This window comes from Microcaecilia unicolor, chromosome 4 (genome assembly GCF_901765095.1).
Source record: "Microcaecilia unicolor chromosome 4, aMicUni1.1, whole genome shotgun sequence".
NCBI classification, from domain to species: Eukaryota; Metazoa; Chordata; class Amphibia; order Gymnophiona; family Siphonopidae; genus Microcaecilia; species Microcaecilia unicolor.
In genome coordinates this window covers 351,705,607-351,733,121 of record NC_044034.1, presented here as the reverse complement: position 1 = coordinate 351,733,121, position 27,515 = coordinate 351,705,607, and the positions used below count along the sequence as shown (strand labels likewise).

At 43.3% G+C, this 27,515-nt stretch overlaps 1 protein-coding gene across 3 annotated transcripts in view; it reads left to right on the top strand.

Moving 5' to 3' along the window:
• The window catches only part of C4HXorf58 (chromosome 4 CXorf58 homolog), a 92,582-nt gene extending 78,018 nt beyond the window's left edge, over positions 1 to 14,564 (top strand). For all 3 annotated transcript variants that reach the window (XM_030202246.1, XM_030202245.1, XM_030202243.1), the window contains exon 9: positions 14,071 to 14,564. In XM_030202246.1, the coding sequence (XP_030058106.1) occupies positions 14,071 to 14,265 (195 nt within the window). In that variant the 3' untranslated portion in view covers positions 14,266 to 14,564. The remainder of the gene's footprint in view (positions 1 to 14,070) is intronic.
• Positions 14,565 to 27,515: the final 12,951 nt, after the last annotated feature.

Genomic DNA, 27,515 nt, shown 5'->3' with positions numbered 1-27,515 from the left:
AAGCAGAGAGTAGGATTGCGTGGCCAGTATTCTCAGTGGAGGAGGGTAGTTAGTGGGGTCCCGCAGGGGTCTGTGCTGGGTCCGTTGCTTTTTAATGTATTTATAAATGACCTAGAGATGGGAATAACTAGTGAGGTAATTAAATTCGCCGATGACACAAAATTATTCAGGGTCGTCAAGTCGCAGGAGGAATGTGAACGATTACAGGAGGACCTTGCGAGACTGGGAGAATGGGCGTGCAAGTGGCAGATGAAGTTCAATGTTGACAAGTGCAAAGTGATGCTTGTGGGTAAGAGGAACCCGAATTATAGCTACGTCTTGCAAGGTTCCGCGTTAGGAGTTACGGATCAAGAAAGGGATCTGGGTGTCGTCGTCGATGATACGCTGAAACCTTCTGCTCAGTGTGCTGCTGCGGCTAGGAAAGCGAATAGAATGTTGGGTGTTATTAGGAAGGGTATGGAGTCCAGGTGTGCGGATGTTATAATGCCGTTGTATCGCTCCATGGTGCGACCGCACCTGGAGTATTGTGTTCAGTACTGGTCTCCGTATCTCAAAAAAGATATAGTAGAATTGGAAAAGGTACAGCGAAGGGCGACGAAAATGATAGTGGGGATGGGACGACTTTCCTATGAAGAGAGGCTGAGAAGGCTAGGGCTTTTCAGCTTGGAGAAGAGACGGCTGAGGGGAGATATGATAGAAGTGTATAAAATAATGAGTGGAATGGATCGGGTGGATGTGAAGCGACTGTTCACGCTATCCAAAAATACTAGGACTAGAGGGCATGAGTTGAAGCTACAGTGTGGTAAATTTAAAACGAATCGGAGAAAATTTTTCTTCACCCAACGTGTAATTAGACTCTGGAATTCATTGCCGGAGAACGTGGTACGGGCGGTTAGCTTGACGGAGTTTAAAAAGGGGTTAGATAGATTCCTAAAGGACAAGTCCATAGACCGCTATTAAATGGACTGGAAAAATTCCTCATTTTTAGGTATAACTTGTCTGGAATGTTTTTACGTTTGGGGAGCGTGCCAGGTGCCCTTGACCTGGATTGGCCACTGTCGGTGACAGGATGCTGGGCTAGATGGACCTTTGGTCTTTCCCAGTATGGCACTACTTATGTACTTATGTACTTATGTACTTATGTGAAGAGAAGTCGAGGATTAGAGCCAAGAGAGTTGGCTAGGAAAAGACCCTCTTTATCTCTCATTGCTTCAGGTACCTACTTAGAATGTAATTCAGAACTTCCCAAAAAATTTCTTAAGATTTCAAGATCTCCATAATGTAAATGCGTGAGATATATTTGCATACATTGAAGATCCGTCGTATGCACATTCACCTCTGGAATGATTAAAGCAACAGGTTAAGAACTAAGGAAGCCAAGATTCAAATCTCATTTCTTCCACTGACACTTCTTGTGACCTTGATCAACTCATTTAATCCTGTATTATCTTAGCAACACAAACTTTGATTGCAGTAGCTTATGTATGAAACTTGATGGTTCTTGAGGATCAGAAACTACTTGGGATTTTAAGACATATGTGATGAATATGCAGGAAATAAATTTGTTTACAACTGAGGCAGCGTGCATACAAATCTCTCTCGTGCTCATTCATAAAAGTCATAGTGGTTTGCTACTCTAAAAGACTGGAGTTAGACGCCCCTTTCGCTTCACCAAAACACCCTGGCAAGTGCACTTCAGCACTTGTGAATTAGCCTCAGCATGATCCTGCACTATGTTACAGGGATAGTCAACTCTGGTCCTTGAGTGCTACAGATAGGTCAAGTTTTCAGGATATCCACAATGAATATGCATGAGAAAAATCTGCATGCACTACCTCCATTGTATGCAAATCTGTCTCATGCAAATTCATTATGAATATCCTGAAAACCTGACCTACCTACCTTGGCACTCAAGGATCAGAGTTGCTTAACCCTAATATGGGATATCCTCAGTTGGAAGATCACAAAGTTTTACACAGCCTGCCTCTCACCAAGATTGCAGATCTCAGGTTGGGGAAGTTTCCCCATTTTGCCATATCAGCCCTTGATTTATTAACTTTGATACCAAGGTGATTTAGGGCCTTGCAGGTGGTGGACCTTTCCTCCTCTGAACCTATATGAAGCAGCTCAATTGTTCTAATACTCCAGCAGCACAATTTCTAAATTCCACCTGCCACATCTCCTTGCTGGCAGTCACAGGTGTGCTATTAATTACATCTGTTGTTGTGAGGAAGTTCCTATGCAATATCGGGCATTTTATTTTGAAATAGTGAGTATACAGAGGCTGTCTATTATCCTCTGTTTGTCACATCATCTCTGACTTGCCACTACTTTCCAGATATGTAGCAGCACTGTTCTAGCAATGATATACAAAGTGTGGAGACTAGATGGTTTAAGGCAGCCTGGAATAATTCGTTGTCATTCAGCATAGGTTGATTTTTGTTGCATGAACAGAGCATTCTTATAATGGGCAAGTGTTCTCAGCACTGGAGTAACCTAGAGCAAGTACGGCAGTTTTGAAATAGACCATGGCTAGATACGTTCCCTAATTTCAGTTTGTAAGCTTTGGGACGATGATGTTTTGGCACTAACTTTGCTTCTTGTTTTTTTCTGTATGAACCTTGAAAGAAGTTACACGGTCCAAGGACACACTGAGATACTTTGGATTTGTGCAGTGAATAAAAAGTACACCATCCCAGTTGATGTTTAGTTCTTTGTTGGCATGCATGATTGCACAGATGGAATTGGCTGCATGTGTCTTAATTAGATTTGTTCAGAATTGATTATACAGTAGTCAGCTTGGTTAGTGCACCTGTCAAAATATCTTCAATATTTATTTATTTATGTGTTACATTTGTATCCCACATTTTCCCACCTATTTGCAGTCTCAATGTGGCTTACATAGTACCGTAAAGGTGTTCGCCAATTCCGGTATGAACAAATACAGTAATGTTGTGGTACATAAGTAATGCCACACTGGGAAAAGACCAAAGGTCCTTCGAGCCCAGCATCCTGTCCACAACAGCGGCCAATCCAGGCCAAGGGCACCTGGCGAGCTTCCCAAACGTACAAACATTCTATACATGTTATTCTTGGAATTGTGGATTTTTCCCAAGTCCATTTAGTAGTGGTTAATGGACTTGTCCTTTAGGAAACAGTCTAGCCCCTTTTTAAACTGTGCTAAGCTAACCGCCTTCACCACGTTCTCTGGCAACGAATTCCAGTAGTCTACATGGCTTAGTACCATTGATTGTATCAAGTTGCGAAATGTTTCCCCCAGGAAGAATGGTTTCACGCGTTTGAGTTTCCACATTGAGTGGAACATTTTCTTTGTTGTAGATTTCATTTGGTTCTCTAGTGTGAGGTTACGGTCGATTGTAACACCGAGAATTTTCAGGCTGTCTGAGATAGGGAGGGTATAATCTGGGGTGTTTATGCTTGTGGGTTTGTTCGTATTGTATTGGGATGAGAGGATGAGACAGTGTGTTTTTTCTGTGTTGAGTTTTAGTATGGGTGAAATCTTCTGCTTTGTACAACGTGGTGATGATTTTGAGCATATATCTAGTCCCTGAAGCAGATGTTGAAATGGGGCACATTGGGGCATGTTTACTAAAGCGCGCTGGTTAACGCACATTAAGTCTTTTCTAGTGCGCCTAGGAAATAAAGAAATACTGGAAATTGTTCTTTCAAGTCGTGCGCTAATGTTTGTATTAGCTTAAGTAACCTGAAAAAAAATGATAGGGAGCATTTACCACCTTCTATTTAGGAAGTGGTAAGGGCTCCTGCGTTATGGATGCACTAACCAGTTAACGCAGTAATCAGAATGCACTAGCTGGATAGCATGTCCATGCCCATTCTCTGCCTCTGATATGCCCATCTAGAAAATAAATACAAAATATAAATACCACAAACTTAGGTCTAGATTCTATATATCACGCCTTGGTCGCTCTCCCACTTTTTTTGTTACATATATCACGCCTAAAACATTGGCGCCGAAATGAAATACGCCTGAGAATGCCTAAATTTAGGCGTACTTTATAGAATAAGCCTAAATTTCCGTGTAGTTTATAATAGAAATTTGTAGTAGTTTATAGAATGCGCCGAGCGTCCATCTGTGTAACTAAATTTAGTTGCAGGGGAGTTACACCAAGTAAAACTTGATGTAAATGACGACACCTAAATCATGCGCAGACCGGGTGTATTCTGTAACCACAGGCATAGATTTTAGAAATGCCCACGACCCACCCATTCCACTCCCCCTTTTCAAGTACGCAGCTTAGAATTTACATGCATCACATTACAGAATAGGCTTAGACAGTTCTACATGTCAATTCTTATTAATGCCAATTAGTGTCAATAGTTGATAAGTGGCATTTATCAGCACTGACTGGTTTGTTAAATAATTAAGCTGCATGTGCAAATCCAGAATACGACTGAATTTGCTCGCACATCCAGGGGTTAGCGTGTGCAAACAGGTTACTTAGTGCAACATGCTTTAATGCGCTTTGTGGTAAGCTTTTTAACATGCACTAAGCATTCATTAGGGCTTAATGCCCTTCAGTAAACATGTCCCTTTTGTTGGACTATTGCAGTTCAGCAACCCATATTCGTGCACAGCAGATAAGTTATTGTACTTTTTTGTGGTCACAGCTCTTGTTATATATTATGTGGGCACGTGTGATTTGAACATTATTTAATGCTCAACAGCAGACATTGTTAAATATCACTGACACTGCTTATAGTTTTGGATTGGAGACTTATCATGCAACACTACTTTCTGCTGTTTTGAGCCTATGTGAGAAATTAAGCTGCTAGCACGATTACTGACAGTATCCTCTTCAATTTAAATATTCTGGGATTGGTCTGCACTTATTCTGCATTCCATCTTCTGTGTTAGTTTGTGTTATTCATATAGGGGAATTTATCATTATATGATTACTAGGTCATCGGCATAATTAGGCTGGATGTGTTTGGATAAATTGGTTGGGCATTCATTTCAGTACTAAAAACGAGCAATACTAATACAGTTTCTGGTGGTAGACCATTCCATTGAAGGTGTCCAAGTCTACTTTTTTCCTTCACTTTCAACATAGCATTGTTGGATTTTGGTAAGTATTTAGATCACATAGACTAGCTAGTAGTCCTTTGTCATGTACAAAGCATAACACTTAGACACTGGGCAAGAAAGGACAATGCAGCCCAAGAAAGGACAATGCATCCCAATGCATTGTATTGCCACTGTTCCTTTTTCATCCCCAAGAGAATGTGGCGTGAGTGGATTTGGACCAGAGAAAGGCTGCCTTTTCTGCTGCCACCCACTGCATCTTCAACCCAGCCCCTGCTCTACCTGCTCACAGCATCAGCATTTCTACAGGGACTAGCCAGTTCCATGGCCTTGGCAGAAATGTGCAGTTCTTACTATGGCCATAGAGTTACAGTAGACCAGGGATCCTGACAATGGCTTGGCTAAATTAGTTGGAGACAATAAATGATAGGGCAGAAAAAACCCTGGGTAGTTGTAAATTAATGATAGTGGTGTAGTAGTCCAAAAAAGACCATTTCCAGTTGAGGTGGAAGACCAGGGGAGCAGGAGGAAATTTCAGGTCAAAAAAGCTTGGAAGAAACCAAGTATCTTACGTTTGTAGTACCATTCATGTTACACAGTTCTTTAGAAAGCAGATCATTTGCTCCTCAGTCTCTCCTGAAATGCTCTTTGGAAAGAAATATTTGCAAAATAGGTTGACAAGAGTGCCAGCTGTGAAAATGACACTCAAGATTATTCTAAAAAAGAACATTCCGGAGCCACTCAACACTTCTTCTATGCTTCAAAACAATTATAAAATTCTTTTAGTCTTTGTACATGTGTATAAAGTGCAACATTCAGGCACCAGATAGATGAGGAGGAGGACACATCCCAATGTACTGCTAATATCTTCCTTCAAGCCCTAAACCATAGGGGAAAGGTCATTGATGGGATTGGGATGCAAAGTTCAAGAAAGGGCCTGCAAATTCTTGCTAAAAGCAGTCAACTGCTATTTCTTTAGTAACACCATAGGAGGGGCATAATCGAACGTCGCCAGCCAAATAGATCACCGGCGATTTATGTTGGCGGTGGAGCTACAGCTGGACGGAACCGTATTATCGAAAAAGATGGCCGGCCATCTTTTTTTTCGATAATACGGTTTAGCCCAGCCAAATGCCGTGGAGTTCGCCGGGTTTGAGATGGCCGGGTTTGTTTTTCAGTGATAATGGAAAGTTATGTCGGCCATCTCAAACCCCGGCCAAATTCAAGGCATTTGCCATGGGAGGAGCCAGCATTTTTAGTGCACTGGCCCCCCTGACATGCCAGGACCAGTGGCGTAGCCAGACAGCCAGTTTTGGGTGGGCCTGAGCCCAAAGTGGGTGGGCACAAAATTTTCTCTGCTCCGCCCTCCCTCCACCACTATACCCACCATTTCTCCCTCCTCTCCACCCCTATGCCTACCATTTCTCCCCCTCCCCACCTATCCCCTCTGTATGCAGCATGTGCCCCTCCCCTCCACCTCATACACAGCCAAGACTTCTCCCTTCCTCACCCCTCCACCCCTTTGCTGCATCTCCCTCACCCACCAACCAAGCCTCATCTTTCCATCTTCCCTCCCCCCTGTGCAGCATCTTTCTTTCCATCTTCCCTTCCCCCTGTGCAGCTGCTGTGTCCTCCCGTCTTCCCTCCCCCATGCGACATCTTCCCCCCCCCCCCCCCGTCCAGCTGCAGCATCTCACCCTCCTTGCAGGCCCGCCCAGCAGCAAAGCTCCTGACGGCGATTCCAGTCGCAGTGATTCCCACACGCTGCCTGCCGGCTGCCGCTCAACAATCTCCTCGCGCTACTAAGCGCTAACCCGGAAGTCTCTCCTGCAGAGGAGAGACTTCCGGGTTAGCGCTTAGTAGCGCAAGGAGATTGAGCGGCAGCCGGCACTGGCAGGCAGCGTGTGGGAATCGCTGCGACTGCGAGCGGAGCCTGTGACTGGAATCGTCATCAGGAACTTTGCTGCTGGGTGGGCCTGACCCGAAATTGGGTGGGCCCAGGCCCACTCGGGCCTGCCTGTGGCTACGCCCCTGGCCAGGACACCAACCAGCCACCCTAGGGGTCACTGCGGTTGACTTCAGAAAAGCTCCCACGTGCATAGCTCCCTTACTTTAGGAGCTGAGCCCCCCAAACCCACTACCCACAAATGTACTGCACCCACTAAAACTGCTCCAGGGACCTGCATACAGCCTCTAGGACTTATTGCTGCTGTATAACTTTGGCACACCAGTTCACACCTGAAGACTAATCTCTCTGAAAAAGTCCTTTCTTGAAATAAAGATGTTTTCTCACAGTTAACTGCAGATCAGAGGTTGTGCCCCACTGGCAAAGAGTCCCCTGGTACTAAGATTAGCAGTGGGTCAGAGCTGGCACAATGGTGTACAATGCCCTCTTTCAGCACCATTCAAGGTAAGAACTATGTTCTCTAATGTGGGTAACACAGGAAAGGGAACTAAAACTGGCTTACAAAAATGGCCACTACCGCATGGACTACAACAGGAAACAAAAAAGGGCAAACTCTGACCCAGTTAGCAGGGGGAAAAAGCACCATGGGAGTAGAGCCCAGTACCCTACACCCACCACAATGCATTGCTAATGTGACTCTGCAGGGCACCTAACAGAAAAGGTGTCACACTCACCCGAGAGCCAAATCGCAACCAGGGAAAGGCTGTCGGAGGATACAACACATTCTGCTGTCATGGAGGTGGGTACGGCATTTGAGGCTGGCATACAGGCTGGCAAAAAAGGTTTTTAGTTTTATTTTTTTAGTTTGGAAGGGGTTTGGTGACCACTGGGGGAGTATGGGGAGGTCATACCCGATTCCTTCCAGTGGTCATCTGGTCAGTTGGGGCACCCTTTTTGAGGCTTGGTCGTGAAAATAAAAGGACCAAGTAAAGCCGGCGAAATACTGCTTAACGCCGCTTTTTTTTTTTCATTATCGGCGAAAGCCGGCCATCTGGTAGCCACGCCCATGCCCGCCCATGTCCCGCCTTCGCTAATCTACCGACACGCCCCCTTGAACTTTCGCCGGCGAAGCGACGGGAAAGCGGTGATGCTGTCAAAAATGCCGCTTTCGATTATACCGATTTTGCCGCTTTTAAGAAATTGCCGGCCATCTCCCGATTTGTGTCGGAAGATGGCCGGCGATCACTTTCGATTATAAGCTGGATAGTCATCTCAGAAGTATTGCCCACCTGTCATGTGCTTAAGAAATTCAGTAGTGACTATGGCATTTATATAGTTTCGTAGTATACATTTTATAAATGTACATATCCTTAAAGTGACTAGTATTTATATGTAGCTGTGATTAAATTACACAGGTTTACCTGAAGAGGTGATTAAGTGATGCATGATTAACTGTCGGTGATTGCTGCACTATTAGCTGTCAGGAGATTAAATGGCCTAACACCAAGTACACACTATCATGTTTCCACGCATGTACTTATATGCAAGCTGCATAAAGGCATTCCCCGGAGTGTAGTTTGGTCTTCCCTCTCCATTCTTTCCTTTGTTACAAAATATTGTCCTGCAACCTACAACAGAAATAAGCAATTTGAGTATTTATTTGGATTCTTCACTCTATACGGAGCAACATGTATCTCATATGATGAGGTAGTGCAGAGGTTACATACCACCTTATAATTGAAAGAGAAAAACGCCTAGATTTTGACCCAAATCGGGAGATAGACGTTTATCTCACAAAAACGAATAAGTCGGTATAATGGAAAGGCGATTTTGGACGTTTTCAACTGCACTCCATCGCGGAAGCGTACAAAGTTGACGGGGGCATGTCGGAGGCGTGGCGAAGGCGGAACTGGGGTGTGATTATCGGCCGAGGAGAGATGGGCGCCTTTCGCCGATAATGGAAAAAAAGTATGCGTTTGTAGCTAGAATTTAGGGCACTTTTCCTGGACCCTGTTTTTTCACGAATAAGGCCCCCAAAAGTGCCCTAAATGACCAGATTACCCCCAGAGGGAATCGGGGATGACCTCCCCTGACTTCCCCAGTGGTCACTAACCCCCTCCCACCACAAAAAATGATGTTTCACAACTTTTTATTTTCACCATCAAATGTCATACCCACCTCCCTGGCAGCAGTATGCAGGTCCCTGGAGCAGTTGTTAGGGGGTGCACTGGACTTCAGGCAGGTGGACCCAGGCCCATCCCCCCCCTACCTGTTACAATTGTGCTGCTTAATGCTTATTAGTCGTCCAACCCCCCAAACCCACTGTACCCACATGTAGGTGCCCAACTTCACCCCTTAGGGCTATAATAATGGTGTGGACTTGTGGGTAGTGGGTTTTGAGGGGGATTGGGGGGGCTCAACACACAAGGGAAGGGTGCTATGCACCTGGGAGCTCTTTTACCTTTTTTTTTTTTTTTTTTTGTAAAAGTGCCCCCTAGGGTGCCCGGTTGGTGTCCTGGCATGTGAGGGGGACCAGTGCACTACGAATCCTGGCCCCTCCCACGAACAAATGCCTTGGATTTATTTGTTTTTGAGCTGGGCGCTTTCATTTTCCATTATCACTGAAAAACAAAAACGCCCAGCTCACAAATTGTCGAATAAAACATGGACGTCTATTTTTTTCGAAAATACGGTTCGGTCCGCCCCTTCACGGACCCGTTCTCGGAGATAAACGCCCATGGAGATAGACGTTTTCGTTCAATTATGCCCCTCATAGTAACATAGTAGATGACGGCAGAAAAAGACCTGCATGGTCCATCCAGTCTGCCCAACAAGATAAATTCATATGTGTATACCTTACCTTGATTTGTACCTGTCTTTTTCAGGGCACAGACAGTATAGGTCTGCCCAGCAGGATTCCCTGCCTCCCAACCACCAGTCCCAACTCCCATCACCGGCTCTGGCACAGACCGTATAAGTCTGCCCTCCACTATCCTCGCCTCCCAACCACCAACCCCTCTTCCCCCCCTCCACCTGCTCCGCCACCCAATTTTGGCTAAGCTTCTGAAGATCCATTCCTTCTGCACAGGATCCTCAGAAGCTTAGCCGAAATTGGGTGGCGGAGCAGGTGGGGGGAAGAGGGGTTGGTGGTTGGGAGGTGAGGATAGTGGAGGGCAGACTTATACGGTTAGAACAGTTAGCGTCGTTCAGAGGGTACAGGTTCAAATCCCACCAGAGGTACCTTCTCCTGGTTTTAACATTAACATCAGGTTTTGGGGGGGGGGGGGGGGGGAGCCAGTGCTTGCCCTGGGATTCGTAATATGGAATGGTGCTACTAATTGGGTTTCTGCCAGGTACTGTGATCTGGATTGGCCACTGCTGGAAGCAGGATACTGGGCTAGGTGGACCGTTGGTCTGACTCAGTATCATTATTATTATTATTATTTTTTTTTTTTAACAAATACTTTTTTATTGAATTTTGTGAAAAACAAATACAAAACAAGACTGTGAAGTCTAGAAAAGTGTACAGAAACCACAGCAAAATATCCAGTATACAATTCAACAATCCCCCACCCCTATCCTAATCCCTCCTCCCCCCAATGAGCAGTAAGAGACTCCAGAGCTCTAAGCACTCAGTGGACTCTTCAGAGTGCTCAGCCAAGCAACAAGAAACCCAAAATCCCCACCTCTCCAAAAAAAAACTATTTCTCTTCATCAAGAAGCATTAATTAATAGATGAAGGTGAACCCATTCATCATCTGTAGGGGCGTAACGCCCAAGTCTACAGTCCGTGAGCTTATCCAAGTCCCTAATAAGAGTTAACTTTAAAAGCCAATCAAGCAGTGCTGGCACCTCTACCTGCTTCCAAATGAGCAGCAATAACACTTTTGGCAGCAATTAGACACACACATTTAAGGCGACATAGAGGGGCATAATCGAATGTCGCCGGCCAAATAGATCGCTGGCGATCTATGTTGGCGGAGGCGCTACAACTGGCCGGAACCGTATTATCGAAAAAAGTGGCCAGCCATCTTTTTGTTCGATAATACGGTTTAGCCCGGCTAAATGCCTTGGATGTCGCTGGGTTGGAGATGGGCGGTTTTGTTTTTCAGCGATAATGGAAAATATGCTGGCCATCTCCAACCCAGCAACATCCAAGGCATTTGGTCGTGGGAGGAGCCAGCATTTGTAGTGCACTGGTCCCCCTCACATGCCAGGACACCAACTGGGCACCCTAGGGGTCAGTGTGGTGGACTTCAGAAAAAGCTCCCACATGCATAGCTTCCTTACTTTGGGTGCTGAGCCCCCCAACCCCCCCCCCCCCCCAAAACCCACTACCCACAAATGTACAACACTACCGTAGCTCTTAGGGGTGAAGGGGGCAACTACATGTGGGTACAGTGGGTTTTGGAGGGCTCCCATTACCAGCACGTGTTACAGGTAGGGGGTATGGGCCTGGGTCCGCCTGCCTTAAGTGCACTGCGGTATCCACTAAAAGTGCTCCAGGGACCTGCATACACGCAGGCCTCTAGGACTTGTTGCTGCTGTATAACCTTGGCACACCAGTTCACACCTGAAGACTAATCTCTTTGAAAAAGTCCTTTATTTGAATAAGCACGTTTACTCACAGTTAACTGCAGATCAGAGGTTGTGCCCCACTGGCAAAGAGTCTCCCTGGTACTGAGATTAGCAGTAGGTCAGAGCTGGTAGAATGGTGTACAATGCCCTCTTTCAGCCACATTCAAGGTAAGAACTAAGTTCTCTAACGTGGGTAACACATGAAAGGGATGTAAAACTGCCTTACAAAAATGGCCACTACCTCATGGACTACTGGAAACACAACAGGGCACACTCTGACCCAGTTAGCAGGGGGAAAAGCACCATGGGAGTAGAGCCCACTGCCCTACACTCACCACAATGCATTGCTGATGTGACTCTGCAGTGCACCTAACAGAAAAGGTGTCACACTCACCCAAGAGCCAAATCACAACCAGGGAAAGGCTGTCAGAGGATAGAACACATTCTGCTGTCATGGAGGGGGGTACGGCATTTGAGGCTGGCATACAGGCTTGCAAAAAAGGTTTTTATTTTTATTTTTTTAGTATGGGAGGGGGTTGGTGACCACTGGGGGAGTATGGGGAGGTCATACCCCATTCCCTCCAGTGGTCATCTGGTGAGTTGGGCCACCTTTTTGAGGCTTGGTCGTGAAAATAAAAGGACCAAGTAAACCCGGCGAAATACTGCTTAACGCCGTTTTTTTTCCATTATCGGCGAAAGCCGGCTATCTGGTAGCCACGCCCATACCCGCCCATGTCCCGCCTTCGCTTTGCCGCTGACACGCCCCTTTGAACTTTTGCCGGCGAGACGACGGGAAAGCGGCGATGCTGTCAAAAAAAGCAGCTTTCGATTATACCGATTTTGCCGCTTTTCCGAGATCGCTGGCCATCTCCCGATGTGTGTCGGGAAATGGCCGGCGATCACTTTCGATTATGAGCTGGATTGCCACGTAGGGCCCTCTCTATTGCCCAATCCCAGCAGGTTCCACCAGGGGTCACAAGGAAAAGCGCTGCCAAGGGAGTTAGATAGGCTTTTTATGAACCCCGCCTAAAGATCTTGAATATTCACACCTGCCCACAAGATATGGAAAAAGGAGCCCCTTCCCAGTCCATATCTCTAACAAAGATCAGAAACTGTGGGAAACATGGCTTTTAACTTAACCAGGAGTATAATACTACCGTGTCAACTCTTTATAAGCATTCTCTTTTAAGAGTACACATATCAAAGCTTTCTTTAATTCCAAACACACCACCTTCCATTCATTCATACTGAACTCACCTTCCAAATCTCTAACTGAGCCACATTTGTCTCAAAGGACTGTGGCACCCTGAGCCAACTTTTGGTTTTGCGCCCTCCCAGTGGCGCACCCCACCCATTAGCATCCCCCTCCAGCCTACCTTTAATGGCAGTTTCCCCCTTCTGAATACCGACAGTGTTTCACCAACGCTATCTGCATTGGCCCCTGCATCTTCCCTCTGCCATGCTCCTATGTAAACAGGAAGTTACGTCAAAAGGGGGGCCGGGGGTGGCAAAAGATGCTGGGGCACTGATGTGGGTAGTGTTATGTGAGGCAAAAGATGCTGGGGCACTGATGTGGGTAGTGTTATGTGAAACTCTATGTTTGGGAGGGGACAACTGCCTTTAAAGGTAGATGGGGGACAGAAAGAGGAAGAGGGTTCCCAGCTTTTCTTTTTTCCCTGCATTCGCAATGCCACCAGGTAAGCTCTGGGCCAGGTTAACCTATAGGCCCAGTGACATCAAAGGCATTTAGTGCCCTTTATCTCCCATGCCCTGGGCCACAGCCTTACTTGATCCATAGGTTAAGCCGGCCCTGAACTGAGCATGCACGGGAGAACTGGCATTAAAGGTCAAGTGCTGCTGCTGAATAAGTGCTGCTGCAGGAGAGGTCTTCGACTGGCAGGACTTGGCATCCCTGCTAGCTCAGGTATTTATATGTTGAGGAGCTGAGGGCAGAGACTGAGGTTGTGGAGGGAGAGAGAGAGAGAGTTGAATGCCCACCCACCTTGGACTAAGGCCTACCTAGAACTGGCCATCTGGCTGGTCTATAAGCCATTATCACGGAGGGCTTGGGAAAATCCACTGCTTATTTATTAGAGAAGCAGCATAAAATCTGTTTTATTCTTTTTGGATCTTGCCAGGTACTTGTGACCTGGATTAGCCACTGTTGGAAACAGGATACTAGGCTTGATGGACCATCAGTCCATCCCAGTATGGCAACGTTTGTTTTTATGGTGCCACATTGTAAGTGTGAAGTTTTCAACTTATTATTTTTACCCTTAAAAAAAATTATTTTATTATATGTTAATATAATATATGTTAGTATAATTTTGTAAAAGCCCTTTTCCACATGTAAAACAGCCTTTATCCATTGACAAACTCATTAAAATTAGCCATATTATGCGCTTTACTGTATTATAAAATGTTCAGCTTTTGATATACTTAGAAAAGATCAGATACTGATACACAATTGTATATTATTAGGAAAGCCAATGCTTTTCTTCTTTGCTCTGCTTTTGTTCAGCAACAGGAACAGAACACTGCATACTGCACCAGTGAAAGCCATGTAACAGAAGATAATGGGAAGTTTACCTCACAAACTGAAGATATGAAGGACAAAGCTTTTCTGTCAGATGAAGAGTGGGAGCAGGAGGCAGAGAAGTTGTACACCTGGTCTCAGGAGTTAACCTTGGAGGAGACTGGAATTTTTTCACCATGACGTTTTTTTTTTTAGCCTCATTTCTGTCCATAGAGATGCTTATGCGATTGTATCCATGTCTGTCTCTAGTGTGACTGGGGTGCATGTGTGCGTGTGTGTTCGTTTTATAATTCAAAAACAGATTGAGGCATTGGCCTGCAATTATGGGATGCAGAAGGGATTAGACAGGGATGTGATTTGTGTACGTTATCCCCTGGATTATTTATATCGCGCTGAGATTTCCGCACAGAAATTGAAGTGTATTCCATAACAATGCGCATAACATAATTACTTAACAAACTAATCTGCTCTGATAATTGAATGTTAATAAGCAATGATCAGCACTAATTGGAATTAATTAGAATTTATGTGCACTACCCACTAAGTGTATTCTGCAAAGCGGTAAACGTAAATTCTAATGTGTGCTGCCAAAAAGGAGTCATGGAATGGGTGGGTCATGTGCATTCTGGAAAACTACATGCAGAGTTATAGAATACACCTGCTCTGCACCTAGCTTAGGTGCCGGTATTACAGAAGTGTCTTCTATATACTGTATGGAAATTTAGGCTTATTCTATAAAGTCCGCCTAAATTAAGGCGTAATATATAGAATGCGCTTAGGTGAATTTCATTTCAACACCGAATTTCTGGGCGTGATATATAGAATCTAGTCCTTTATGCTTAAAAAGTAATTAGTGACAGTTATGTGAGAAAGAAATGCTTGAGGAGGAGATTGAATGGGATATTACCGTATGAAGAGACAGAACTGAGGCACTTAATAGTTTCTACTTGTTAATATTGCTACTAGAGAAACAATCAAACTGATTTTCAGATTTACAATTCTTGTTTAGATCACAATGTATGTATCCTCCATTGGTGTATCCCTATCAGGCATAAATTAAGCAAATAGATATTTTTTTAAAATAAAATGACATGCTGTTTAACTTACACCACACAGTATTTAGTCTTTAATTCAGTCCCAGGTTGCCATGCTTGCTAGCTAGGATCAGTCCTGAGTCTCGAGCTGCAGTAAACTGTAGGACCTAAGTAACTTCACCTTGCGAGTCTTTGATGCTCCCCAAAGTAAAAGGGATGTTGACCACAATTTCTTTTACAGAGTTTGAAAAGAAAGCACTTGCAAGGGAATTACCTCTCTGCATCTAGGGTCATGTCTTCAGGGGTCTGGAGCGTCATCCAATCCAAAATTTAAGTCAACCTTTTCATCCAAAATTGAAGCCGTTGAGCCCAAAGGTCAGAAAGAAGCCTAAGGTTCTGTCATCAGGGACAGGCGAAATCCTTATAGCACCTTTATAATCTGAAAACCAGTTCTAGGTCAGTCCTGTATTACTGATAATCCTATCCTAATGCATTATAGGATGTGTGGCAGTGATTTCAATGAGGTCTATAAATACTATGTTGCTTTGGGATGCAAATTCAAAACTAGGCCTTGCCAAACGTTTCACTCCTGGAACTGGGTAAACTGGCAGCTCTAGAGCTGAAAGAGTTAACACCAGAAATCTGGATCCATGATACCACACCAAAATCAGTTGCTAGCAAGTGTGTTCAGATCTCAAAATCTGTGAATGTTGAGGTCTCTGCCCTGTTAGCAGTACATATTAAGTCTGTTTCACCACAAGAAAGAGGTCAGGGATTGTAGACATATTACTTTTTGCTTCTAAAAAGAAAAAGAATGTTTAAAACTATCATGGGCCTAAGAAAACTGAATTTGCTCCTCATAAATAATTATTTCAGAAGGATCTGTCTAGGAACATTCTTCTCCCTAAATCAAGAAGTATGCACCCACATAAGTTGCATTCCAGTCATGGAGCTATATACTATTTAACACTTTTAAAGTATTACCAGCCATGTGCCATACACAGAAGAGACAGCCCTTCCCCGTGGATGTTACAGTCTTTTCCAAGCAAATGTGTTTAGTAAACAAAAGAGTCTATAATAATGTATTTATTAAAGAAATATCAAGATTTAAAAGCTACTTAAAAAAGGTACGATTTGAGATTAATTTGCATATAGCCAAAGAGAGAAAATGACACAGCAACTCAGGCATACAACAAAGCCAGGTAGAAAAAGTGGAGTTGAGAATTGTCAGTGGCCAAGAAAGGCACGGATAAGAATGACGCCTGATCAATGGAGTTCACAATGAAAGGTGAAGGGAGAGAGAAAGATCATGAGGAGCTCCATCGTGATGCCAAGAGGGGCCCAATCTTTCAGAGGGAGATCTTAAGCCGCACCCAATAGCCCTACTCCACCTCCTGGCTCCACCCCTGCACAGACCTCAATTTGGCCTAGCATCAACAAGCCACCTCCCCCCCCCCCCCCAAACATCAGGCAGCAGAAAATGCCTTAATAAAACATAATTTACTATTGCCACGGGACCAGTCTTGCAATAAGAGCTATGAGATTTTGTAGCTTTTGTCATGGTTCCACAGCAGCAGGCGATGATGCCTTATTAATGCATCTCTGCTGTTGATGAAGGGGAGGATGTTGAGTTGAAGTGGGAGATGACCAGAATGTGGGAGAGTTGGCAAGTCTGAGTGAATGCATTTGAATATGAATAAGGGAAAGGGTATTTGAATAGATGATTTACATTCAGGTACACTAGGGGGCCAATGCAGAAAGCTAATACGGTATGCAGCGTGCCCTTAACAAGCAGTTTACCTGTTTTGTTAATAGCCACTGAATGCTGAAAGGGTTTCTGCACTGAGGTTTACTCCCACAGTAGACATCAGTGCACAGCATATTAAAATGCATGATAAAGAGCGTAACTAGCCCATCGGCAATGCAGGGTTGTGTACTGATGTCTGCCGCGGGAGGTCAACATCAGAAACCTACTGTCAGCCTGGCATAGAGACCTAGATTGGCCAGGCTGGAGTCGACCAAACAATGGGGGTCTTTCATGTAGGCGTGCTAGCGTTTTTATTGCGCGTTAAAATAGGCACGTGCTAAACGCTAAAGATGCCCATAGGAATACATTGGCGTCTTTAGCGTTTAGCGCACGCCTATTTTTATGTTTCAACAATTTTTTATTGATGACATTCAAACAAGTATACATAAAATTCATGCAGCCAGTAACTGGCTACCTAAATAGCCAACACCCGCAGCATACAATTGAAAACCATCATCATCAATTTTTATATTTTAACATTATCCCCCAAACCGTCTCCCCGTCCACCCACACAAATGGTTAGTACCCCTATAACCCCCCCACCCAACATCCCCCTTCCTTGGAACTGCCACAGCTCAGTGGTTCCCCAGGGCCTGGTCTCTGATGGCCCCCCGGAACCTAATGAAAAAAAAAAAGCAATACTTGTTACGCTTCCCCCCCTATCCCCCATCAGCCTCATCTCTCCCCTTTGCCCCACTCCCTCACCCTCCAAACTGGTGACATAACTGGCACCCCCCCTCCCAGTCAGGACCAGTTCTCTGACATGACTGCCACCCTCCCCCCCCCCCCCCCTTCCTACCTGATCTGACCTAAATTAATAAAAAATTAGTCTCTGGTGGTCTAGCGAGCCCCCTCCCTTCCATGCCCCACCCCGCCCTTGACAGCAAAAATACACTTCTTGGTGTCTAGTGGCACCCACCCTCCTCTGACCCTTCATCGAGGCCCCCAGACCCCATACCTCAAAAGAGGGAAGAGCGATCCTGCCTCTAGTGCTGCCATCTCTAAAATGGTGGCGCCCTGCCCTATGCATCCTGGGATGCACTGGGCAGGGAAAGGTCTGACATATAAGGGAAAAACTCTTTTATATGGCAGAATGCACTGCGTAGGGCATGGCAGTGCCATTTTTGAGACGGCACCAGATGCCCACTCGCTCCTGCCTCTTTTGAAGTACTGGAGTCTGGGGGGTATTGGTGAGAAGTCAGTTGGATGGGTGCCACTAGACATCAAGGGGAAAAGAGGGGGCCTACTAGACCATCAGGGACTAATTTTTTAAAAATTGGGTCAGGTGAGGAGGGAGGAGACTTGTCATGTGTGGGGAGGGTCTTGTCAAAGGGTGTGCCAGTGATGATGGGAGTTTGGTGGGGACCCACTAGACCACCAGGGTCTCTCGAGGGGTGCCACTAGGCAAGCTTTATTTTAACTAGGGTTGGATTACTTTGCTGGCAGTTTGCTTTTGTGTGTGTGTGTCACCCTACATGTCAGTGTGTGAGCCAATCACAGCTCACACACTGACAGGTAGGATGACATTTTTCAGTGAGCTGCGGATTACTGCAGCAATTTTAATGCAATTATAATTTGAATGCTCATTGCTTTTGCTCAAGCTTTTATTAGAAAGCTTGCAATAGAAGCCATGCAGTCAGTGGCTCCACCATGAGTCTTTCTGCATCATCCCTTAGGTATTTTCCTGATTCTAGAGGGCTCAAGGTTTGAACCTAACACAACAGAGGGTTTAATGGCTTGCCCACACTCATAAGAAGCTTGAACTGTACCGGAGAAACCATGTAATGACTTGAGAAGGATTACATGGTTGTAGTATCATTAAAAGAAGATATGTCATGCAGCTGATTTTGAAATACGATTTTAGTGGAGTATGATGGTTAAGTGGAAGACCCGCAAGAAACAAGGAACAATAGTCTAAGTGGGAAGTGTTAAGAAAGTGGGTGAGTGTCGCAGTAGCATGTTCAGGAAGGTGAGATGGATTTTAGCAGTGTCAAAGATAGTGAAACAACACACTTTAACAGTGTTTTAGATGTGTGTAGAGAAGGAGAGAGGAATCAAACATTACCTCATACTGAGGGAATCAGAAAGATGAGAGCTTCAGCCACAAAGACAGAAAAAAAGAGGAGAAAGGGACTTTGGGAGATAAAATAAGATGTTCCATCTTGACTGTGTTACATTTAAGGTGGCAGTGAGACATTCAGGCAGTGACATCAAACAGGCTGAGACTTTGAATCTATAATAAATCATCATCTAAATAGATAATTTTTAAAATTATTTAAATATTGAGATATAGGTTTGTAATTTTGATAAATGGCAGGGTCCTGATCTTGCATGTGCATTAATGTGATAACTAGTTGGTACATATTGGGAAGACATGTTTGGCCTGATAGTTTAGCTAATAAATTATGGGCCTTTTACTAAACTGTGTTAACACACAATTAACACAGGAAAATGGCTTAACGCAGAACACAGTAGAACATTTTGTGTTACTTTTGCCATTTGTGCATGCTAACATTATGCTAAATAAACAACGCTGACAATGCAGGAGTCCTTAATGCCTCCTAAATAGGAGGTGGTAAATGATCCCAGTTTAATTTTTTTCAGTGGCCACGAGTTAATGCTAACATTAGTGCACATCCAGAAAAGATGTAATTGAAAATGGCTAAACTTATGGTCACGCTAGAAATGGGTTTAGTGCACAGGAAAGACAAGCATTAGGACACAGTAAGTCCATTTAATATAGTTTAGTTATATTTGCTATACTACCTTTACTGCAAAAGACAGGCCAAAACAGTGTACAATCAAATTAATACAAGAACTCCAATATAATTATTGAAAATATCACAGAACATTCACCAACTTTCATACCAAAACAGTAGACTGTGTAAATTGTATTATTATTATTAGCATTTGTATAGCGCTACCAGACGCACGCAGCGCTGAACACCTGATACAAAGAGACAGTCCCTGCTCAAAAGAGCTTACAATCTAAATAATACAGACAGACAAGACAGTTATGGGCGAGGGAACTAATGGGAGCTAAAAAGTAGCAGTGAAAAGGTGGGTTTTCAGCATAGATTTGAAAACAGGTAAAGATGGAGCTAGACATATAGGTCCAGGAAGTCTATTCCAGGCATAGAGGTGCCGCGAGATCAACAGAATGAGCCACCAGTGTCTAGCCCAAAGCCTCAAAGGCTTGTTTTAGAAATAGCGTTTTGAGTAAAGATCATTCTCCTCAAATTTGGCTGGTCAAATTATTCCACTCAAAAGGTGCCACAAAATAGTAGGCAATCTGTGGGGGTCTTTTACGTAGGTGCGCTGGCGTTTTTAGCACGCGTTAAAAATAGGCGTGCGCTAAACGCTAAAGACGCCAATGTATTCCTATAGGCATCTTTAGCGTTTAACATGTGCCTATTTTTAACATGCTCTAAAAACGCTAGCACGCCTACATGAAAGACCCCCATTGCTCGACTCCAGACTGGCCTATCTTGGACCAGGGAGTACTAGGCGATGGTTGTTCAAAGACCAAAGGATTCTATTTGGAGTATAAGGAATTGTTAAGTTAGCTAAATAATGAGGTGCTCCCATCCTTAGATCCATAAATGTAAGAGTTAGAAGTTTAAACAATATCCTAAATGAACTGGCAACCAGTGGAACTTTTTCAACAGTGGACTAGCTTGGTCAAATTTCCATGCTCAGTAAAGTAAACGAACAGCGATATTTTGAAGTGTTTGTAAACATCCTATGTTTTGTCACATTTAAATACACAATATTACAGTAGTCAATACATGAAATAAGCAAGGCTAGCAATGATTTTATTTATTCGTTGGGATTTATTAACCACCTTTATGAAAACATTCACCCAAGGTGGTGTACAGTAGGTACAGTTTAACATAAAATTTATAAACTTAACAGCATAACAATAGTAAAATAATCAAGAATAAACATAAATACAATAAATGAGATAAACTTGAAAACTGTAAATTGAAATCTAATAATAGAACTACAGTGAAACAGTACCGAAAATATACACATTTAGTGTTGCACTGGAATTCAAATACCAGAGATATAATGCATTGTTAGCATAATACTAATGATACACCTAATAAAGCATACATTAGAACATTCAACTAACATAGATACAATGCTAAAGATTTTCTACAATATGGCTTACCATATAGCTGAGGGACCAAGAGCAGATATGATGGGAACAAGATGTGTGGTACAGAGTCAGTTGGGATAATTTGATGGTTAGTTATACTCAAGGCAATGCACTATCATCAAAGTAATTGCGGACTAAATGAAGCTGCCACAAAACATAAAAACCTGTTTTCAGCACTAAAGACACATGCAATGAAAAAGATAATTGTGAATCAATTTTGACTCCCAGAGAACAAAATGATGGTACTGGTGCATCTTAGTAAAAAGGCTCCTATATACAGTAAGGGCAATTCTATAACTGGGCATCTGCATTTATGCACCCCTTGCAATACTTGCTCTTACATGTATTTGTGTACAACTATACCCAAAAGTGCCAGCAGAGTGCCTAAGCACTGTTCTGTAATGACATGTGAACATGGCATAGTATGTAAATGCAAGGAGGGTAAAATAGGGACAGGGCTCCCATTTATGCATGTTCCATTATAGAATGCTGTAAGTTATATACATCCTGCAGCAGTTTCATGGACGCAGTTATTCCAGGTCTATGGCTGGTATAACTAGACCTAATACAATCTGGGCACCCAGGTGTCAACATAGAATAGGCCCTATCACAAATAATCGGGATGTGTAAATGAAGATACCCATTTATAGAATTGCCCCCTATGTGCCTAAGGAAAAAGAATGTCCTTTATAATGTTATAAAAGCCTGATTGAAAGCTATCTTCCCCAGAGGACTTTTTAAATTATACAATTTCTTTTAATGAAACAGGTCTAGATAATGCATCATTATCTACTCTAATTTTCTTAAGTGTATCATTTTTAAAAAATCTGTTAATTACTAGAAATTACTGAATTTCTTTGATGTGTACAATTTCTAGTAATGCAGCAAAAAATATTTTTTTAATTATTTAAGAGTATAGGGAGAAAAATACAATTTAATTATTTATTTCTTAGGACGATATACTGTGAATTGAGCCCAAATGGGCGACTAGGCACTTTACAACAATCAAATAACAGGGATCTTGTGCTGAGAGTGGGGGAAAAGGAGGGTGGGAGAGAAACGTCAGGAAGGGGGGAAGTAGGACTAGGTAGAGGAGGGAGGGAAAGCAGAGGAAAAGAGAAAAGTTTTGAGAAGAACGTTAAATTACTGACATATCAACTCTAAGGGAAGATGGCAGAGAGTTCCACAGTTTGAGCTCAAGATAGCTGAAGGCCGTATCACGGGAAAGCGAAAGGTGAAGGGCAGATGAAGATGGTACACATAAGAGGTTATCTGAGGAAGACCCGAAGGGTACATGAAGGGCAGTAAGGAATAAGGAGCTTGTGCTGATAAGCAGGGGCATTGTGTGCACGACCTTTAAAGGCAAGCATGAGTAGCTTATAGTGAATTCGAGATGAAACCGGGAGCCAGTGTTCGAGACAAAGGAGGGGGATGATGTGGTCAAAGCAGTGTGCTTTGTGAATCAATTTGGCAGCTGTTGATTGAATCAGTTGAAGGTGTATTAGAGAATACAAAGGAAGACCCACATAAAGAGAATTACAATAATCTAGTTGAGTGATAACCAATGCCAAAATTAAGGTACAGATAGACTGAAGAGAAAGAAATGGGCAAATGGATTGGATACGCTGAAGGGCAAAAAAGGAGGATCTCATAACATTGTCAATCTGAGTTTTGAAGGTAAGTCTAGAATAAAAAATTACACCTAGGATTCTGCCAGAATCACTGAAAGGGAGTGGAGAGTGATCTAAGACTGGGGGATGAAAAGAAGACGAGTGGGGATTGGTGACGATGGTAGATTCGCATTATGCACAGTTAAGAAAACGTCCATGGTCTTTTAGCCATGAAGAGACAGCAATAAGACAAATATTGAGCTTAGTGGGAGGTGAAGAGGGGTCTGAGGTATGAAACAGAATTTTAATGTCTGCATAGCAGAAGGGCGGACAACCTTGTTCCTAGGTAATGGTTAGTAAAGTTGCTAGAAAGATGTTAGAGTAGGAGAAAGAATGGAGCCTTGGGGGACACTGGACAGAACAGGGAGGATAGCTGAACGAGACTCAGTATGGAAAGATAGCTGTTGAGCCAGGAAAGAACAGATCCAGAAATCTCAATAGTTCAGAGGCAATCTAAAAGAAGGGAATGGTCCACCAGGTCAAAAGCAGAAGATAAGTCAAGGGAAGCAACGATGACAGAGAAACAAGTGCAACCCGGATGGTGTCATAAAGAGAAACAAGGAGGGTTTTAGTGCTGTATAGAATCCAGCCTGAAGTGGATGAAGGATATTAGATTGTTTCAGACAGGTATCCAGCTGATAAAGAACAAGCTTATCCAGAAGCTTACTAAAGAAGGGAAGGTTAGAAATGGGGTGGAAATTAGAGGGGTCGAGGTTGGGCTTTTTTCTAGCAAGGGAGTGACAAGAGGAAGCTTCCAAGTGGAAAGAACTGTTCCTGAAGTAAGACATGACTGAAGAAGAGGAAGGAAGGGTTTAGCCAGACATTTAACAAGGTGATCCAGCCAAGGATCAAGGGAAGAGGAGGAGAGGTTGTGAGTGGATGACCTGGAGAACAACATTAGCTGACAGGAGTTGAAGGAAGTCCAAGAGGAGAAAATACAATCTAATGAAAATGGCAAAGAGGAAGAGGAGGGTGGAGAAGCAGAAGAAGGCTGAGGTGGAGGTAGAGAGGCTGAGGAATGCATAGCAGAAGAATGTAAGAGCGAGACCTTAGAACACCGCCCATCTGCAAGATCAAACAGAGAAAGTTTGTCTGGATCACAACATGGAGAGTATCAATGATATTAAATATTTGAAAAATGGCTTGTGGGCGTTTGGCAGTATGAGAGATGCAATGATTAAAATATTTTCATTTATCAAACTATTTTTCTTTATATCTATATTTCTCTCTCTCTCTCTATATATATATATATAATTGTACTACAGTAAACTCATCCATCCTTAATAAGAGATAAAGAGGAATATAAATGTGTGCTAAACCGCATGTGGATTCATCACAGGTCAGCTATATGCCTGAGACTTCCTGAGCACCTCCCTAGCAGCAGATTGCAGTGTCTAATTCTAATTCCAAATTGGTATGGCACTTGCTAATAAACTGAAGTTCTAATTCTAAATAAGCAAGTTTATCTCTCAGTGGTGCAGGAAAAAAGACTTCAGATGCTCAACGTTCTCTGTTTCTACGAACAGTGAACCATTGAATGCTTATATCCACTACTTACAGGGAAGTTATCCCTTATGGACAGTGCATGAGCTCCTCATCAGTCTTAAAAAAAACCTCCAGATATTTTAAAGGTAGTATTTACTTTGTATACTTATTCCAATGAATTATGTAGATTTCAACAGTACTTATCTGGGCTTTTGAAGACCATTACGGCTGGGCACACTCTACAGAAAATTTCTGTTTCGCTCCAAGCTTCTTAAGGAGCGAATTCCATACCCATGGTGTAGCCCGAGTATTCTCCTGCCTTCCTTCGGGCTACACCATGGGTATGGAATTCGCTCCTTAAGAAGCTTGTAGCGAAACAGACATTTTCTGTAGAGCGTGCTATTTTCAGCACTCACTCAAAAAATTTTTTGCATGCAGAAGGTCGCTTCTTAGAGGGAACACTGCTGAGCATATACATAGGCATGGATTAATGGAAGAAAGGTATATTTCTTTGAAGGGGTGAATAAACATTGGATAAAGGTGAGCCAGTTGATATTATATATCTGTATTTTCATAAGGCATTTGATAAAACACCTCATGAACTCCTAAGGAAATAAGAAAACCATGAGATTTATTTATTTATTTTTTATTTATTATTACATTTGTACCCTGCGCTTTCCCATTCAAAGCAGGTTCAATGCGGCTTACATAATAATATGGATTACGGAGTATTGATAGAGAAAATATAAGTTAATTATAGCGGACTAATAAAAGAGATAGGTAGGTAGAGATGGGCAAGGGTGAAGGGAGTAGGAGAGGTATGAGCAAGGGGTAGGTGATCATTGGAGGGGGTAGAGAGGCAGGAGGGGGATGGGACACGGGATAAGCATAGGAAAATTTGATGGGAGATGTAGTCTGGGTCACTGTCGTTGTTTCCTGGATATGTGTTGGGTAGATGGGTTCATAGGATTAGTTTGGGTCATTTGGGTAGGCCTGTTTGAACAGATGGGTTTTTAGCGATTTTTGAAAGGGTAGATAGTCGCTGATAGATCTAATGGGTCTGAGGAGGGCATTCCAGAGGGCATTATATCATCTATGGCCTCTTCATTTTGTTTACAAACAATATGTCTCCACTGTATGAAACATCTTCCAGCTTGATGTGAACATTCTGCAGTTGACCAGAAGCACTTAGAGGTAGATTGAAGAAAAACCTCCAATTACACGTGAAATTGCCATTCTAGAATAAGGCTTAAGTGGCATGCATGTCCCTACTTTACACACAAGCAGTTAAGACATATCAAAGGCTAGTGTAAATGCTGGCACCTAAAGTTGTCAATTGCACATAAGTGGTAGTGGTCTACCTTACACAAGCAACTGCAAGACATGCCCCTGACCCATCCATGGGCACGCCCCCATTGTAGTTGCACACTACATTTAGGTACTATGGGGCCGATATTCCTGCAGTCAACAGTAAGCCCAGATATTCAATTCCAGGCCACTTTCGGTGACTGGCACTGAATATCTGGTTTATTTTTGGCCGGTTTAAACTTAACCGGCTAAGCCAATATTCAGCACTGGCCGGTTAAGTTTATAGCAGCCAAAGATAGGCCTATTTTGGTGGCCCGATTTGGATGCCAAACTTAGCCGGTGATGCACTGAGTATTCAAAGCTAGCTGGCTTTATCACGCAATATAGTCAGTTAGCCACTCTGTACCAACCGTGAATATTCAGCAGGAGATAGCTGGCTAGCTCCATAGGTGGTTAAGTGTTATTTAACCGGCCAGGAGCTGTTCCTGGCCGATTAAATAGTACTGAATATCGGCCGATATTTTTATAGAATAGTACCTAAGTGCAGGTATGTGCATAACTACAAATTTGTGCCAATTAGTACCAATGTCTCTTAAGGGCTGTCACTTGTTAAATTAGGTGCCAATTGGCATTGTATACAACTGGCACCATTTTTCTTGCACACTAGTCAGAAATTTGGGCACCCAAACTTACAATGGTTATTGCAAAAGCTGAAATTTTGAAGGAAGTGTCAAATGCATTGCACGTTGTATATAAAATAGAGCTGTACTGAGTAGCATATTTTACTATTTGGCCGAATAAGATAGGAGGTAGTGTCCTATTGTGGATTAAAAACTGGTTAAAAGATAGAAAACAGAGAGTTAAATGGTCAGTATTCTCAATGGAGAAGGATAAATAGTGGAGTTCTCCAGGGGTTTGTGCTGGGGCTGCTGCTTTTTAACATATTTATAAATGAACTGGAATAAGGAGTGAGGTGATTAAATTTGCTGATGACACAAAAGGGCCCTTTTACTAAAGGGTTAGTGCGCTGCAACGGTCTTGCTGTGCACCAATTCAGAACTACCGAAGGAGCTGGCAGTAGTTCCCACCCCCAGCCGTGCCATTTCTGGAGCGATACAATTTTCACTGTAACAAGGCATAACAAGGCTCCATCCCAATAAGGGGGGTCCGTCCTAGCCAGCAAACCCCCTACTCGAGTATTACAGCTGATATTTCCTATCACCCACAATAACCAACAATACCACAAAAGCACCCTGTTGTACAAGAAAGTCAATTTTAATCCTCTGCGCCAATAGCCAGCAGTCTGACCACAATTCCTCCCCCATTCCCCCCAAACACTGTTCCTAATAGAGGAACCATCACATTTGACACCCACCCTGTCATCACCCCCTACAGAACCTCACAAAAAAGAAAAGGAAACACCCCTTCCACAAAACATAGATGAGCACACCCCAGGAATAAGTCCCCAACTGCCTGTTTAAATATTCCAGAGGAGAAACAACGAACAAAAAAAAAAGGGGGAGGTTTCCCTCAGCCAATTGGCAGCAACAAAGTTCCAGTCACTGAATGATCTGGTAACCCCCTTCGGACCAGCAAAAATCCAATTTACCCCCTCGGAGTATAACACAGATGGAAAAGTCAGTGTAAAATACTCTCTGTCAGCACACATTACATTCTTACGAAGTGGCTCTGTAGCATGCATTTTATGAAGATGTTGGCAGCGACAGAAGGGTCCTGACTACCTTTATGATAGATCTGGTTACTTTAGCAATTAAAAAGAATTGCTTGGCTTTGGTGAACGGATTTTTCAACAAATATTGGGAGTGGCTATGGGAACCACTATGGTTCCGTCTGTGGCCAATCTGTTTAAAACAAGATTTGAGGACTGGTAGTTTAAAGCCAACCCTTGTTCAACATATTTAAAGATATGGTTACGATTTATTGATGACATTTTTGTTTTATTA